At 29.4% G+C, this 17,537-nt stretch overlaps 1 protein-coding gene, 1 long non-coding RNA gene and 1 pseudogene across 2 annotated transcripts; 2 read left to right on the forward strand and 1 right to left on the reverse strand.

Annotated features, from left to right (window-relative positions):
* The first annotated feature begins 8,359 nt into the window (after window positions 1-8,359).
* On the forward strand, window positions 8,360-9,143 carry LOC114185278 (brassinosteroid-responsive RING protein 1 pseudogene; annotated as a pseudogene).
* A 3,605-nt stretch (window positions 9,144-12,748) lies between these two features.
* LOC114185279 (uncharacterized) lies at window positions 12,749-14,550 on the reverse strand. Its single transcript, XR_003604778.2, has 2 exons — window positions 14,227-14,550; window positions 12,749-13,600 (listed from the first exon to the last, which is right to left on the reverse strand). It is a non-coding gene; the product is annotated as an uncharacterized LOC114185279 (long non-coding RNA).
* Window positions 14,551-15,273: 723 nt separating this feature from the next.
* Window positions 15,274-17,032, forward strand: LOC114185276 (uncharacterized). The gene is made up of 4 exons (XM_028072910.2): window positions 15,274-15,491; window positions 15,830-16,107; window positions 16,465-16,529; window positions 16,641-17,032. Exons 1-4 carry the CDS (start codon window positions 15,307-15,309, stop codon window positions 16,854-16,856), a joined length of 744 nt encoding a protein of 247 aa, XP_027928711.1. The 5' UTR covers window positions 15,274-15,306; the 3' UTR covers window positions 16,857-17,032.
* Window positions 17,033-17,537: the final 505 nt, after the last annotated feature.

Below are 17,537 nucleotides of genomic sequence, written 5' to 3' on the forward strand. Positions count from 1 at the left end.
AATGATAATATAGCCTGATCTAACTAAGAATATTATTATTAGTTGATGCAAATGATGATGGCTTACTTTTTTGAGGTAAATTTGGAAAATATGATTGAGAATCATGTCTCACCCATAACCACTACATTTCAGTTCAATTTCATGTCAGCATATGCAGAAAATTGGCCACATTGAAAAAGTTGAGAGAAAAGCTAAACCTTGTAATATGGAATTCTAACCATTGGGGCCATTATTGTCTTAGCTTGCCCAGGCATAGTCAAAACTTCACATTTTCTTTCTTTCAAACCTCAAACCCTAGTTGTGACTTCATATCACTTCACACCATTCATGCATTAATTCTGGTTGTACACACATTAAGTCACATTCATCAGAATTTAGATCCTCTACCGGATTTTTTAGTTTTGTCTTTTGCTGAGTATTAACAATATACCGACCTGGATTTTGTAAACATCTTTTTAATATATCTTAAAGGGTTAAATATGTTTTTAGTCCCTCAAGTTTCAGTGAAATTTGGAATTGGTCTCTCTTCAAAACTTTTAACCAATTTAGTCCTTCATCTTTTAGAGATGTATGGATTTAATCCTTTTAACCAGATTTTGTTAAGTTTATCTAACGTTTCAAGTACATTTCATGATAGTATTTGAATTATTTACATCATTTGACCCATTTTCGCTTAAATACTAACTCAAATATTATCATAAAACGCGTTTGAAACTTCAATTAAACTTAACAAAATTTGATTAAAATAATTAAATCAACACATTTCTAAAGATGAAGGACTAAATTGATCAAAAGTTTCGATGAAAGACTAATTCCAAATTTCATTGAAACTTGAACGACAAAAAATATAAACATCCTATTTTAAAACATCAAAATCAGTGCATAATTTAAAACACAACAGAGGAATAATACACCAGACTCATCGGAGAATCCAAATTTGATTCATCACTTTCATCAGGGTGAGCATAGGAACCCCTCATGTTGCTGTGCATGCTGGTTGGTGAGCTTCAATCGCATGCATCATCAGCGATGCTCCATTTCCATTTTCTTGTGCCTTTTAAAATTTGATTCCCTTTGTCCTTTTGAATGGACATGTCGAACTGTGTTCACTTGGTCCCTCATGTGTGTGTGTTGGTTAGGTTAATCCCCCTTTATCTGTATCTTTCTCTTCGTGTGGTCAACATAACGTTGAAGCCATTATAGACATATATGTGTGTGATGAGAGACAGTTCAGAAGGTAGGCCAGGTTTCACCATCAGAAACTACATCTGCATCGAAATTATGTCCCCTTTTGTTGTTTTCTTTGCACAAATAAACCAATGTTTAGAGTGTGATTCAAGTTTGAACTCTGCTGTCTTTCTTTCTGTACTTAATTAAGTGAACCACTGACATCATAATTAATTACACACAGAAACTTGTTCCTCTCACCATTTATTCATTATACTTTGCTTAATCAAATCACAACTCAATATTGTTCTGCAAAAGGTTTACAAAGTGTTAGACATTATACATACATAAATGTAATTATGCTGTTTGATGATGTAGTAAATGATTTTAGTTGCTAAACCCTTTCATGCATACGTTTGATTGAATGGTTTTGATTACTTTCATGCATTAAATATGTTTTTTTAGTATATAAATTAAAATTTATTTATGTTTCAAATTTTGATATATTTCGATGTTTAAATTTTAAAAAATATATATATAATTTAACATTCTTTTTATGTGTTAAATAATATTTTAGATTTATATTTGATTTTAAACATATCAAACCAGTTCAACACATCAAAAAATTTTCATGTAATTAAATTAGAAAAATTATATATTGAAAATTAAACTGTATCAAAATTTGAAATATGTGAATTCTAATTTCTCATCCAAACAAACAAATTGTAATTTGTCATCAAGTTGATAGACTAAAAACTTTCATTCATACTTTATATAAAATAATTCATATAATGTTTCATCTCAAAGTTTTGTTTTGTTCGACTATTGGTCCTTGTAATCTATTTTGAATCCTTGTCATTTTGTTTTAATAATTGTAATATATCAACTTTTCGTTTATAATTTAACGTGTACATTACTTTCTTTTAAAATGAGGAGAATGTTTTAGGGACTAAATAAAAGTAGTTATATTAAAAAATTGAAATAAAATAACAATAACATATAACAGATTTTTTACATCAAGTTAATTTTTTTAAGAGACACAATAAAGTGGGAATATTTTACAGAAACAAATATGTAAATATCGTAACCAAAAAAATGTGATAACAAAATTATTTAGCTTAATTTATTCAATTATGTTTCCTTAATCTTAACTATATGTTAAAAATGCAAAACTTTAGATAGTGAGAACCTAGGACTTCTCTAAAAGAGTTGCATGATTTGATTCTTGAATTTCTCTATTTTTGTTTCGGATTCCTTTTCCCTGCTTTAAAGCTTTATAGTTTCAAGTTTTTTACTCCTTTGGTGGATGGGTGGGGACCAATATATAATTAGCCAGAGAAAAGGAAATGGATAAATATATAATTAGTCATTTTCATTCAGCAAAGTAAATTAATTTATGCACCAAAACAAACATTATAAAAAATAAATTCTCATTTAAAAACTAATTTTAGTGATAAAAATAGTTAGTCTGACTAATTTATATATCAATTTATAAAAATAAAAATTATGGGTTACTAAAATAGTTATTATTATAAATAAAATTTTATAATTCGTTATTAATTAATTAGAGACTAATTTAAAAACTATGTCATTTTAATAGTAAAAACTTAAATAGCACATTTTTAGTGACCAATTTTCTTTTGTGTAAAACTAATGGTAGCTAATTTTAAAAATCAATTTAGTGACTAATTATAATTTTTTATTCATAATGGTAACTATTTTAGTAACCAATAATTTTTAGTTTTGTAAATTAATATCTAAATTAATTACTATAGTTATTAATGATCATTATTTAGAAGTTTTTTCCAAGCAAAGGAGATAAAGAAATAAAGTTAGTTTTATATAATTTTTTTTTATTTAAATTAATAACATATATTATATTACCATTGTGTATGTAGCAAAAAAAATTATTTATTAATATTTTTAATAAATAGGTAATATTTAAAAAAATATAATACAATAATGACTTAATTGTATATTTTATTATTAAATTTTTATTTTATGTGAATTTTACCTTCAATTTTCAATTTTATCACGTAAAATTAAAAATTAAATTTAGTTAGACAAAATTTACCATGAATTTCAATTCACAAATTTTATTGGTGAGATTTCAATTTCGCTGTATAATCAATAATATTGTCGTTCTTTGAATAGAGTAATGTTGTACCTTCACTGACCAAATTAGTATTTAAGTATAACTTATATATACATACTAAAATAATTTTTCTAAATTTATACATCAAATCATTCGACCTAAATATTATAATTAATTTTATTTTTTAATTTAAATTTAAAAATACCTATTTTAAACATATAATATTTTAAAATATTAAAAATACAAATATAAGGTGACACTTGTGAAATTTATTTAATAGTTTTTTTAAAGAAAAAAAAATACAAATTGTATTACAAAAATTTATAAAATAGTAACATAAATTATTAGGTGTATGAAACTTTTACATATAAAGAATAAATTTGTCGTATATTATATATAATGTTATAACCTAAAATAACTAAAATATTTATCTCAATTTATTTTTTAAATTTTCATTTACATTTATAAAAACATATTGTTACATTAATGTTTAGTGCAAAAAAATAACATTACTAATGATAATGATTCGTCGGTAATAGCAAAAATTTGTCACAGTTGTGCTTACTAATGAACCTGTATCTTCTGGTAAATTATGCATTTGTGGTGACCTCTACAAGGTCATTGTTAATAAATTTCACCATACTATGCACAAGGTTATTCTCTTTCCGTCTTAGGCAAAGGTAAAACTCATAAACTAGGATCTCACCATATACTCCATCCTCCTCTACATGAATCTAGATGATTATTAGTGTGTTAGGATAACCTCAATACTAAATCCTTACATTAATGCATACACTAATTAAAGAATACTTATTTAATCCACCTTGGATGTGAGCAAATCACCTTTGAACAATTTCATATACCAAGATAAAATAAAATAGTACATTTGACTATCATCAAAACCATCAAATAAACACATAATCTCATGAAATTGAAAAAAAAAAATACAATGAAACTTTACTAGTCTTGCTCAACGAAAGCCTCCAGTCACCCAACAAGTAGTACCTGAAGGCCCCCTCGCTCAACAACCAAAGGTCTTGCCCAACAACTCTACTACTTGAACAAATTTCAATAAATCGCCCAACGAGCCCAACACGCGCCCAACGAGAATACTACTGGAGCTCCTAGGAATTTATGTGCCAAAATTCTCCTAGCGAGAACTCATTCACCTAGCTACTAAAACTCTCTAAAATTTAATTTTATTTTCACCTAGTGGAGTACTTTTACTCATTCAGCGAGTTTAGTGGCCTAATACTACTTTTAGCAGTCTCGTCCATCGACCAAATCTCGTCCAATGACTAAAAGCCTAAGAAAAATGAATTATACAAATTCGTCCAACGAGCATACTTCTTACCCAATGAGTCTTTATAGTTTTAGGAAAACAAAATTTGCAATTCAAGACAATTTGACATCACAAAAAACCCAATTCAAACTTTCATACAGGTATAAGTATGTCAAATAGGAATTGAAGATTAATTACAACATTAAACATAATTCATCATACCACAATTGTCATAGAACATTAAACCACCATATGTCATACATGTACTTGCAAGATAATCACTCTACATTTCACTTTGCAATTCAATATAGCTACAAATTCACATTTTTGCAAAAACTCTATGATCCAATACACCATAAATTAACTACACATTTCAACTCAAACAAGTTTAATTAGCTCCCCTTACCTCTGAAACAACTCAACTGATCTAGGGATGCCCAACCCATCTTCACAATCATAGGATGTTCTATTTATGCTTAGGAACAACACAAAAACGATCAAGTCATACCAAAAGAACAACCAATCAATAGAGACTCCTAAAAAATGCTTAAAGAACACATGCAAATAAAAAAGATAGTGCATGCAAGAGGAAGTCAGATATGACTATGAAAGAATAGAAGAACAACTTACTCCATTGAAGAAATCAATTGGTTGGATTAAAAGATTTCGCCGAGTGAATCATTCCAATTGTCTTTGATCGTCAAAGAGGTAAACACAGAGTGAGATAACTTAAACAAAAGTGAGAGAGCTATAAAAAAAATAGTTTCTAGAGATAATAGATGTTAAAGTAATAAAACTTGTTTATTATTTTTTTTTATACATCAATGTTTTAATATTAAAATAACAAATTTTACTATTTTAAAAATAATATTGATTATAAAATATCATTTTCTAAGTCCTTACATTTTATTTATTATTTAAAGACAATTTTAAAAATTATATATATATATATATATATATATATATATATATATATATATATATATATATATATATATTCATTTCACCCTACAATTAATATGGTTTGATGTGGAAGTATAAATTATTCTATCACTTCTCGGATATTCAACTTCCATACTACGTTAAAAATTAAAGTTAGATAGGATTTTTAATAATATAACTAAGAAAGTTAAAATATTAAATAGGTTTTCTAAAATAAAATATAAATAATTTTTAAAGAAAATTTAAGATTTAAAATTTAGACGTTGCATCGTTACTTCTAATCAATTCAATATAAATATCTCCACTTTCATCTTTTAGTCATACCATCACATATTCACTTTTTTTTATCTAGTCACATCCTTAATAGATTGATATCTAAATGACATAAAAATAAAATATCCGTCATTTTGAATAAAACTCATAGAATTGAAATTAAAATTTTGATAGTGAAATTTATAAAAGTTTAAAAGTTCAATAACATAATTTTAAAGATAACACATGAAATATATAATGTAAAAGTTCTTCATATATTAATTATATAATTTTACTAATAATTTACCACCCAAATGAAGAAAGTAAAATATTTATAGTATTGAAATTTAGATCACAAAATCATGAAATTAGAAGTTCAATAATAAATTCCACAAAAGTAAAAGTTTAAAAGTAAAACTTCTAAATAAATAAAAATAAATATATTAGTTTCCTTCGGTGTGAAGCTATCTGGAGAAGAAAAAAAAGAAATCAATCAGAATCTTCTTGATTACATGAAGAGAGTGTCAATTTCCAATTCTGGGTGGTCCACCATCTTTCTTTAACAATTTTTCCATTGCCAAAAGCAGTGAAAGATTTTGGAACCATTACCCAAAATTTCTTCACTCATCAAGTAGAAAATTGCAAACTTCTAGAAGCAGAAAAAATGAAAAAATAAGATTAAAAAAAATAAGATCTCATTAGAAATAATTAATTAATTAATCACAGTGTTTGATAAAAATTATTAATCAATAATATTTTAACAATTCTAGGGTTAGTCTCGAACGTTTCTTAAAGTTTCAACCAACGTGTATTATTTTCTCTGCTTTCTGCCACCATTGGTCCAATGCTCTTAGTTTTTCTTTCCCTTCACTCATCTTTTGATTTGTTATTATCAACATTTTCAAGACATTTATAATGAGTTTCGTACTCAACCCCACCACCAATCAAGGTAGAAGAATTGACAAGTGGAAGACATAAAATAAAAGTTTCCATAATTAATAATAACAATATATTAATATTTTTACATCAAATAAATTATCACAATATTCGTACTCTAAAATCATCACTTTTTACGAACTCATGTATATATCAACCTCACCGAGTAAACTTGTTTGACCAAGTTTGAACGTTTGACGCGTAATTCATTTCACACTCTATACGCAAATTTCCTTTGAACACTTTTGACCTAGATTTCACCAAATCGGTGTTCAACTAAATAACCCACTAAATATTTTTTCTATTTAACTTATTTTATTTTATCTCATAAAAAAAAAGGATCTCTACTAGCTAGTAGTTTATACGAAGCATTTTTATTTTTATTTTTAATTTAGGCTTACATATTTTAAGAAAGTGATGCGGGAATTATTAAATATATTTATATTTGAGACAAGACATGGATTGTTCATGTTCTTCACAATCATGTCATGGTTCGTGCTCTTTACACGTATGGTGTGATTCTATGACTGTTGAGAAGATATTATTTTTTTAATGTGAGAAGAAGAAGAAGACGATGATGATTCGTTGGCTTATAGTTCCACACTCTTTGGTTCACTATTGAAGCATGTGAGAGTTGTGCAATATTCTAGAAACGCACAGCTTCTACGAAACAAACCACTTTAATTTATTAAGATAAAACAAAAACTAACCTACCAAATTCCATTCTCATCCATACCTATAATCACGAAATTTGGAAACATATTAGTGTTATTTAAAATTGGATCTTCTTCTTAAATCATAACAAAACATAATTTTCTTACTCGGAAATATATCAATTCCAATAATTTTCTCTAATTATTAAAATTATTATATATACTTTTTTTAAAGTTGAAGGATTCTTAGTACAAAAATGTTTGGCTGGTGATTGTATGATATAAAATTTATTGGATAAAAACAGTACTATTGTCCAATTATTATTAAAACATTATTTGTGATAATAATAATAATAATAGTAGTAGTAATGTAAACGTGACAAAATTCTTCTCGTACCCACTTTGACACGTTATGAGATTATTATTATTATTATTATTATTAATTATGGTATGATCTGTTGTCTAGTTGAAATAATAATTTCTTTTAATTAAGCCAAAATTTTCGAAGTTTTTGTTGGAAAGTATGAACCTGACCAATTAAGAAAAGTAGATCGTTCTACATAACCGTCCAATTATTAATGATTCAAATATTAATTAAAATACAAAATAAGCTGAGTTGAAAAGGAGTTTACATTATATGCATTTAAAGGTTCTATCTGTCTTGTCATTATTTGTATGATTAATAATTTAAATTACTGTAATTATATATATTTATGTAAGTATATTTTAATATTGAAAATTTTAAATTTGAGTATCTTAGAAGTATGGTAATTGTTGAAGGTGAAATTGGTGAGAAAAAAATGTGTTATGATGAAGTTAAAATAATAATGGTTAAAGAAATAAAAAAGTGTATTAGAATAAGATTCATTTACCAAACAAGGAGCGTACTAGATTTCCCATATTCGCAAGTACGCATCATTCACCAACCAGCCTCTAACCTACGCCATCTCCCATTCGTCTTTCTCCTTTCTCTAGGTCACGGCCAGTGATTATATCACCTCTCATAACCCCCAATATATAAGCCCCCACCCCTCACTCACTTACTCGCATTTCCTCGACACCTTCCCACTTTCTCTCTCTAACCCTGACAAACTCATCCACTTTCTCTCTCTAGACGAGGAGCGCTTATCTCTCACGCGCCGATGGGATTTCCGGTAGGGTATCCGGAGGTGCTGGTTCCGAAGCTCTTCCTCCACGCGCTCTCGCTCCTCGCGTGGCTCCGCTCGCTCGTCGCAGCGCTCTTCCGCCTCCTCCATCTCTCCGACCTTCTCGACACCGACGCTTCCGCCCTCGCTTGGCCGCCGGAGTCCCAGCCGCCGCGCGCTCCGACTCTCTCCGCGCTCCTCATCCGCGAGTTTCTTCCCGTGACTGCGTTCCGTGACCTCGACGACGCCGGCGAGTCCCCTCCGTCGCCGACGGGATGCGCGGTGTGCCTGAGCGAGTTCTGCGCGGAGGAGGAGATCAGGTGCATGGCAAACTGCAAACACATGTTCCACCGCGCGTGCGTGGACCGATGGATCGATCACGATCAGAAGACGTGTCCTCTGTGTAGGACACCATTCGTGCCGGAGCACAAGGTGGAGGAGTATAACCAGCGACTATGGGCAGCTTCTGGTGTTTCGCAGTTTTATCAAGACGATTATACTCCTTCTCTCTGATTTCTTCCTTTCTCTTTACCTTTTTTCTTTTATTTATATATTTATCATCACATCTTTTTTCTCACTGGATATTATGAGGATTAATGTATTGAAATGTACATACCTAATTAAACACCAAGAACATGTATTAATAAAAATTTAGTAATTTTTGGACTCAATTTTGCATTTTTCCAACTCTTGAATATCCCATTGTTCTTTATCATTGTATTTCTATTGTCTTATATTTTTTACTTAGATTGAAATTTATTAAAATTATTAATTTTGTTGATATTCGAAAAATATTAAATTTAACTTAACAAAGTCAATAATAGAAACTGCCTCGGTACATGTTAACTAATTTTGTTGATATTCGAAAAATATCCCATTGCTTTCTTATATTAATTATAACACTTCTAATATTTATTATCTGGATATTCGAATTATAATTAATATATTATAGATGTTAAATTTTAGTCAAAATTAACATCGATTACTTGATAACAAAAAAGATAACGAAAAAAAGTTCATATTACTATATGTCTTAGATTAAAATTAAATCATTTTAGATTAATAATATATAAAGTAAATATAATATAAGTGATATAAGATTCTTATATTATAAAAAATTGTTGAATGGATCATGATTAATGTCATATGCTGACGTTATTTTGTTATTTATTTATTTCAATTTTATTTTCTATTTCATATTTTTAGTTACAAAAATTGGAGCGTACTTTCAATTTCACACAACACAAGAAAAAAATAGAAATAAAATGAAGTTCATTAATTTTTGCATTGAAAATTATTAATTGAAGACCCTAGTTACCTTGACTATGTTATTTGTTTGTTAGACAGTACGATCCACAAACCTAATTTTGCCCGTGTCTAAAAATAAATTCAAAAGGCTTTAATTTTTTAGACACCAAGATGTCATAACTTTTAAGATTTATTAATAAGATTAAATTATAATAAATGATTGTAAGGCTAATTTTATAATTTTCAAAGTGGTCTTTAAGGTGATTAATAAATATATTAGTGATTACATATTATAATTTATGGTTGAAGAATTAATTGTTCTTTGTTTTTTCAAAGGTTAAGATCCAGTATATTCAAAATTTTATTTGTGTCCAAACGTGACGTGACGCGGTGGATTTTACTGACAAAAGCTTCTACACCGTTGAAATAAATTTTACAACGGATCGGATTATTTTAGTATTTTCGTATTAGAAATTTAAATATTCTGTGTGTGAAAAGGAAAAGATTTGTAAATATTATTTTATGGTAAGTTGAAAAAAGAAAATGGTAGTTAATTGTTGACTTAATTGTCTTGTCAATTATGGTTGCAATGGTTTTGTTTATGAACATGGGAGCAAGCTGGTTCTGGGGGACCACATTTTCTTGTATTGTAGTTCAATATTAGATAATATGTGATTTTACAGTGATAATAAAAAAAACACATTAAAGTGTGTATATTAATCATTTTTCTATAACCATGTATTGTTAGCATAAAAATAATACAAGAACAAATTGTTTGTAAGGACGATAATGCATATATTTGCATCATTTATAGAAAAATAAATAAAATAAAGGAAAGAAGTAGAATATAAATAGTTATATAATTAACAATATCCTTGTTAACAACTTAAAATTTGTCGTATGCGGAGTTGTAAATTTATAATAGGAATGAATGAGTGGTGCCCCAAACAGAAACTAATGATTGGTCTTCCAAACACTGCTCCAACCACTAAAGCCATTTTTACTATTTACGCTAACTCATCATCACAATCCACAGTTAATACTTTTTCAGATTCACTTCCAACGTCTTAAATTAATTCCAAATCATAATAATTGAATTAATGCCCAATTAAAATTTATAAAGTTAGAAATTATTTTCAATGTTTTTTTTTTTCATGATTAATATTAAAAATTATATTAAATGGAATTAATAAAAATATACATTTGTTTTAAAACTTTGTTGATGCAAAATTAAAAAGTATTTCATGTATTAAAGATTATCTTTAGGTATTATTATTATTTAGTTTATCATTTTTAGTATATTACAATATTAGTGCTAACATTATTTTTTATGATAAATAATTGAGACAAAATTATTATGCCATAATGGGCAGTAACTCAGAAATATAGGACTCAGTTAATCTTTTATTTTATTTTGTCCAAACATAAATTTCTTTATTTCATTGTATTTTATTGTGTATAAGGGTTACTTTGAACTTTAAAAAGTTTCCGTGGCTTGGTTGGGAGTGATAATGATTCGTTAATCAAGATCTAATCGGTTTTGTAAAGCAAGGGTACATTAAGGTTTGAAAAGTTTTATTGATACACAAAATTGGAAATATATTTATATATTTATTTAACATAAATATATTAGAAGAAAAGAAGGAGAAAGTACGAGAAATAAAAAATAACATGGTATAATTCATTTTACGGATTTATTTTAGGAACAGTGATTAACAAAGGTTTATAAAAATATATTTATATTGAAGTCTCATTCGTCTTGTTCAGCCACAGCACTAAAAAAGCAAACTCGCCACATATTCCCCCATCGCTATTTATACCTAACTTTATCTGAAAAAAATATCTATATTCCATGAAAAAACAAATGCATAACATCTGTGTAATGCTTGACAAAGAAATCTTAATGTACCAAAAAAGAAAACAGATCTTAAATTTGTACATTTATAGCTTATTCACATATATTAGTAATTTAACATATCGATACCAGATTTTTTTACTTGTAAAACATCTGATAAATCTATTAGAACAAGTCCATTAGCAGAGAATTTGAACCATATGTATGAGATTGAGGTTGCAGTATCTAATTTGTGTCCTCACTAAAAGTATTTGAAATAGAATTTATGACTTAGTGAAAGGAGTATGTCCTATTTCATTTTTCTTTCTGTGTGAACAAGATCTACAGAAGTTCAGTTAAGTAATCAAGTCTCAACAAAAACCACACAAAATGGAAACCCCAACACAAATATTGCAAAGAAATTTGCAAAAATATGAAAGAGGCACCATTATAGTAAGTAGTAGAACTGAGAGCAATTCACCAACAAACCAACTACCCTACTTAATTTGCTTCTTCACCATATGCCTAAAAAAACAAAAAGATCAATACCTTTCGTCAAAGTTTGTTGACTATGAAGACGTGCATCATCATCTTGAATCACCAACCGTTATTAGATCATAAGTTGCCCAATAAAAGTTAGGTCACCGAATAACTAGGGCACCCTATTGTCATGATTTCATATTTCAATTTTATTTGACGTTTCTTTTCTTTCGAGAGTCAATCTCCGGCCATTGTTGCATTAATTCTATATACCTCTCTTTATGATATTTACTATTGAACCTTTTCCTTTCCTTATATTTCAGTAATTCACACCTTCATTAAAGTGAATGTAGACCTCTAGGGATTTCAGGCATTATTTTGGTAGAGCCTTCAGCTAGTATGGTCTTTTTTCCAATTTTAATATATATCTAACAAACACTATTTTCCTCACAGATGTGTATGTATGAAACGTACAGTGCAACCCCCCAAATATACCAAATGATTAATATTTCAAGAACATAACCAGATCATCATATGTTTGGGTTTATTTTTAACTTAAATTTTTGTAAATATATTTTATTTTATTTTTTAGTATCATAAGACTTTTACTTTGTCTAGAAAAGATAATTATTCTAAATCTTAATTTAAAACTAATTTAATGGTAGAATCAAGGCAAACAAAACAAAATTACCAACCTTTTGATCCAGCTGCCACTGAAAGAACAACAACGTTTTATATATATACTATTATTTGCTCTTACCATTATACATGTCATAACCGTTGCTTTATGTCCTTAACACATTTATACACTCCAAGAAATAAAAAAAGATAATTAGGCACTAATTTATACATTCTAATTAGAAATGTACCTTGATAGTGAATGAGTTTAGCATGGTATCATCAACAACACAATAAATGTTAACATGGGAATTTCAACCATGAGATCTTCAAGTGCTGTGACTATCTTCAAAACCTTCCCAGAATTGGTTCAGACACGGTTTTGAGAAGAGCGTGGGGGCCTGAAACTATATTCTTTCAGACACAGTCATGGAGGATTTGGCAGATATGGAGTTAGAAACAATATTCTCACTCAAATAATTCAATAGTTGCTTTCCTTGATGCTTTCTAGAAGAGGTTGCATGTTAAAAAACAAAGCATATTTAGCTGTTAATGTAACACAATCAAAGATACAACAGTGAAAAGTCAACACAGAAGGAAACATTTGGAAAACATTGAATTTCCATTTGACTTTATTGAACAACACATAATGAAATTCAAGCAATAACGACATTTTCCTAATGATAGATTATTGAGGTAAGAAAGATTCCTAACATCACCTGATTGTAACACAATATTTCACTGGGTAGCACAACAAAACCAATTCACATAATAAATTCCAAATAACATAAAACTAAATATTTAAAAAAGGTATATATTTTTTGTGCTATGAACAATTTAGGCCACGTGGAGAATATAAATTTCTCATCCATGATTTTCACCTTATAGTTTGACCGAGAGACCAATATCAACGTTTATAGTAGATTCAGCAAGTGATATGTAACTAGACTGCCAAAAAATCATCGAATTCATTAGTTGGTCTGGAGAAGAAACAGAGACGGTAATTCAAATGAAGTTAGACACTTCAATCCAAAATAAAATATAATATGCATTTCCATTTAGGAATTGAGAAATGTTTATCCTATTTTATTAAGGACCTCATGTACTGGATCTCCATGTCTACAATGATTATGATTGCATTCAAGAACCTATCATAAATTGCAATCTTTTATGACCACGATAGGTCTCTGTCACTTTTAAATTGACATGTATGCATCTTTCTTCATCACCCGGGCAAAGTTCAAGAAACAGTGAAAACATGCCCGAAATCATGAAAAGGGTCGCAATAATTTGCACTACAAAAGATGAAATCTGAGAGACACCTACAAACAACGGTCGAGAGAGAAGGCAGGCAAGGACGCAAACTTATCATGAGAATGGACTCAAAAGGCAGAAAAGGCACATGCTCAATTGCAGACACAGAGTGAATAAAAGTTCAAGAGTGACATAGGCTTGTGGAAGAAAGATACTTCCACAGTAACAAAAATATTCTTGAGCACTTTTGGAGAAATTGGAAACGAAGAGAAAAATTAGGGTGGAAATGGAAACCCTAATCGAAAAAGGGAAACTCTTACCTGTATAGGAGCACCTTAGTTAAAACAAAGGCCTAGTAGCGTGGAAGCCGTGACCGGCGAACGGTGACCCAAAGGCTTAGAAATGGTGAAATAAAAGGCCTTTGACGGCGACGCGCGGTGGCCCGCGGTAGCCTGCGGTGGCCTGTGAGCAAGCACACGGTGGCTTCCGTCGCAGAACCCCGTGGCTTGCAAGTATGGAGAATGTTCAATCTTCTTGCAAACATGAATGTGACAGATTAGGGCGCATCTTTGTTAAAAGAGGAAAAAAAACAAAATATAATTACAACATAATTTAAGAAATAGTTAAATATTAGCAACAATATTTTTCCCCTTAGTTTTTTTTTATTAAACAAAACAATAATATTATAAGTAATTATAAAATTGGCCTCTATAATTGTATTTCTATTATTTAATAAAAATATTTTTGTTAGATAAAATGATTGCTAATATAGACAAATTAAAATTAAAATTTGTAGAGTGATATTTTTTCAAAAATACTAAAAAAAATTAATTACAACAGCAACCTTTTTTCAGTCAGTAATTATAAATTATAACAAAATTAAAATTTAAGAAACAAAAACATTTATCTCAGTCTCATGACAGATCTGACGACTGAATAATATTTTATAAACAATTTTAAAAATTCAATCACTCTATTTTAATCACTTAATCACTATATGCCATTCTTAAGTCATTTTTTCAGCAGTGAACATCATTTTTTTTCTACTATATGACATGATAAAGTTGACTAAAATAGTTCAATTGCTTCATCTGTACCTTTTTAAACTCTCACAGTTTCCAATGTCAAAAATGTCATTTTCAACCTCAAAAATTCCATGTTCTAACAAATAGTCTTCAAGAATTAAGAATTATGTTATGAAACCCAATATCGGTAACTAAACTTAAAATATCCTCTCTTTCGCAGCTTTAACTTAATTTTCAAGTTTGAGCTCATAAAAAACTTTCTAACCTTTGCTTGAATCTTAAGTAACTATCTCACTGATCTAAACCATTGTATCAACGAAAAAGATATATAAAGTGAAGGAAAAGCCTCACACACAAAACAAGTAAATATCCAAAATGTCAATCACGACAAGAATATATCAAGTAGTTGCTGTTTCATTTCTTTTGGAGTCACTGAATGTGTATTCCTTTGAATGTGAAGATGATCGCTGTAAAACTGGTTTCTGCAACAGCTCTGGTGCCTGCATTTGCAACCTTCCAGATCCTTCCACCATCTTAAACGGAAATAGAACTTTCCTCGGGTAAAAAACCACTTCAAATCTCAAAAAACTTGATTTCAACCACTCTTTTTTCAAATCACTCATACTAGGTTTTTATCAGTTTCTTGAAGCAGAACTGTTATTTCTCATCATTATCAGCATTAAAAGAATAAAGGGGTGGGGATAAGAAGTAAAAGGGTCTTGCTTTTTGAAAGAAAAGAATTCCTATATATTTCTTTCCATGATCATTTTTGAATCAAACTCTTAAATTATAGAACTTTGTTTTTCTTTTTTTAATATCATATTATGAATACTGATAGTCTTAATATTGCTTGTTAAAATTTCTGAATGAGATTATGTGCTGGGGGTTGAGGCTGCAGGGGTAAGTTTTGTGATGAAGAAATGAGTATGTGTGATGGGACAAACTCTTTCTGGTGTGAACATGGAGGAAGTTGTGAAGAAATTGTTCAAGGAGAGAAGTACTCATGCAATTGTCCCGATGGATTTGGTGGGGAACATTGTGAGCATTCTGGAGCACCCTGTGGTGAGAGTTTTTGTTTCCATAATGCAGAATGCTTGGCTGAAGCAGGTGATGTTTGCCAGTGTCCATCTGAATGGAGAGGCAGTGCTGATTGCTCTCTTCTAACCAAACCAACAGGTTCAAAACCTAATTTTGATGCTGTTGAAATGAAGACTTACACTGTGTATGATATATGCTTGTCTTGCCACAAACATGTTCAACCATTTGAAATAACTTGAATAATAACTTTGAAGCTAGAAGTTTTGTGCCTGCATAAACATGCTGTTCTTTTTTTGGATTCTGTGATTAACTTTGTTTATAGACTCATCCAAACATGCCAGAATTGTTCACTTATGCTTATGCCATTAAATAGAAATACCCTTGGTTTTGATCAATCTCAACATGGCACACTCAAATGCATTCTAAAGTGAATGAGTTACTAATGAGTTAGAATGCTTAATATATAAGACTTACCTAATGGATTTTCCACCACAGATTTTAACTCAAATTCAACTGAGACAAAATTGTCTAAGGTCAGCAGCAGCAGCAGTGACTCCAATGTGAGTGTGACAGAAAATCTTCTTAGATCAATTACTAATCATCATGATCATCATCATTTTATTATTATCTGATTTTACAATTGGATAACCATGTGTTATGTCCAAGTGCAGAAGACACTGGCTGTTTTGGCTTTATCTTCGGTGGGAGCAGCTGTTGCTGGTGCCATTTATGGAAAGAAAGTATTCAGCAAGAAAAAAAGAGAGGCAGTTAAGTTCCAACAATTATCTGAAATTCAGGCAAGTGGGATATTCGATGATGATGATGATGATGATGAAGATCAGCGTAGGGTACCCCAGAGGATTCATGCTGATATCTCACACATTTAGTGGGCACTTCCTTTCCCAGCATATATATATATAACAACATTTTGGGACTCTTAGCTAGTACTGTTTATATCTTTTAGTTCTCATAATTTGCAGTAGTGTTTTATTTTGTAATCTTGAGGACTAATATTTATATGATTCTGCTTAATAAAAAATGGTATAAAAATATATTACCCTTACCATGGATCTTCGACCTGAAAGTGAAGGGCTTATGTTGTTTTGTTTCTTTCTTTTGCAACTACAGAGGACCATGAGGGTTGAGTTGCAAAGGTGAAAGATTCATGGGTTTTTTTCAAGTACATAAATCAACTAGTTAACTATGTAAGATATTAGATGCTACCTCCAACACAATTTTATGAATCTTTCTTTTTATATATTATTTATCTCACCGATTTCAAGCTAATGTTTCTCAATTTCAATTCTTCACTAAAATAATAACAGAAAAAAGTTAAAAATTGACAATTAATCTGCTAGAGAGGTCCAACTGAATAATGGCTAAATATGTTCTCTTGTATCATTTAAATTATTTGATTCTTAGTTGATGAGATAGAAGACTCAAAGAGTTAAAAGAATAAATAATAGATATTATTATTTATAACCATGATAAAATAAAAAGGATTCAAATCAAATGTTCTTAAAATTGTCCAGAATTTTTTGTATAGATTGCACATAGGACATCATAAT

Source organism: Vigna unguiculata, chromosome 5 (assembly GCF_037176805.1).
Source record: "Vigna unguiculata cultivar grain cowpea cultivar isolate G323 ecotype 2 chromosome 5, ASM3717680v1, whole genome shotgun sequence".
In the NCBI taxonomy this organism is placed as follows: Eukaryota; Viridiplantae; Streptophyta; class Magnoliopsida; order Fabales; family Fabaceae; genus Vigna; species Vigna unguiculata.

Bases quoted from the DNA above. Each gene is read 5' to 3' on its own strand.
- LOC114185276 (XM_028072910.2), top strand. From the start codon at position 15,307: ATGTCAATCACGACAAGAATATATCAAGTAGTTGCTGTTTCATTTCTT. The intron at 15,492-15,829 runs GTAAAAAACCAC...TTGAGGCTGCAG, and splicing joins GGAAATAGAACTTTCCTCGG to GGGTAAGTTTTGTGATGAAG. The intron at 16,530-16,640 runs GTGAGTGTGACA...GTCCAAGTGCAG, and splicing joins GCAGCAGCAGTGACTCCAAT to AAGACACTGGCTGTTTTGGC.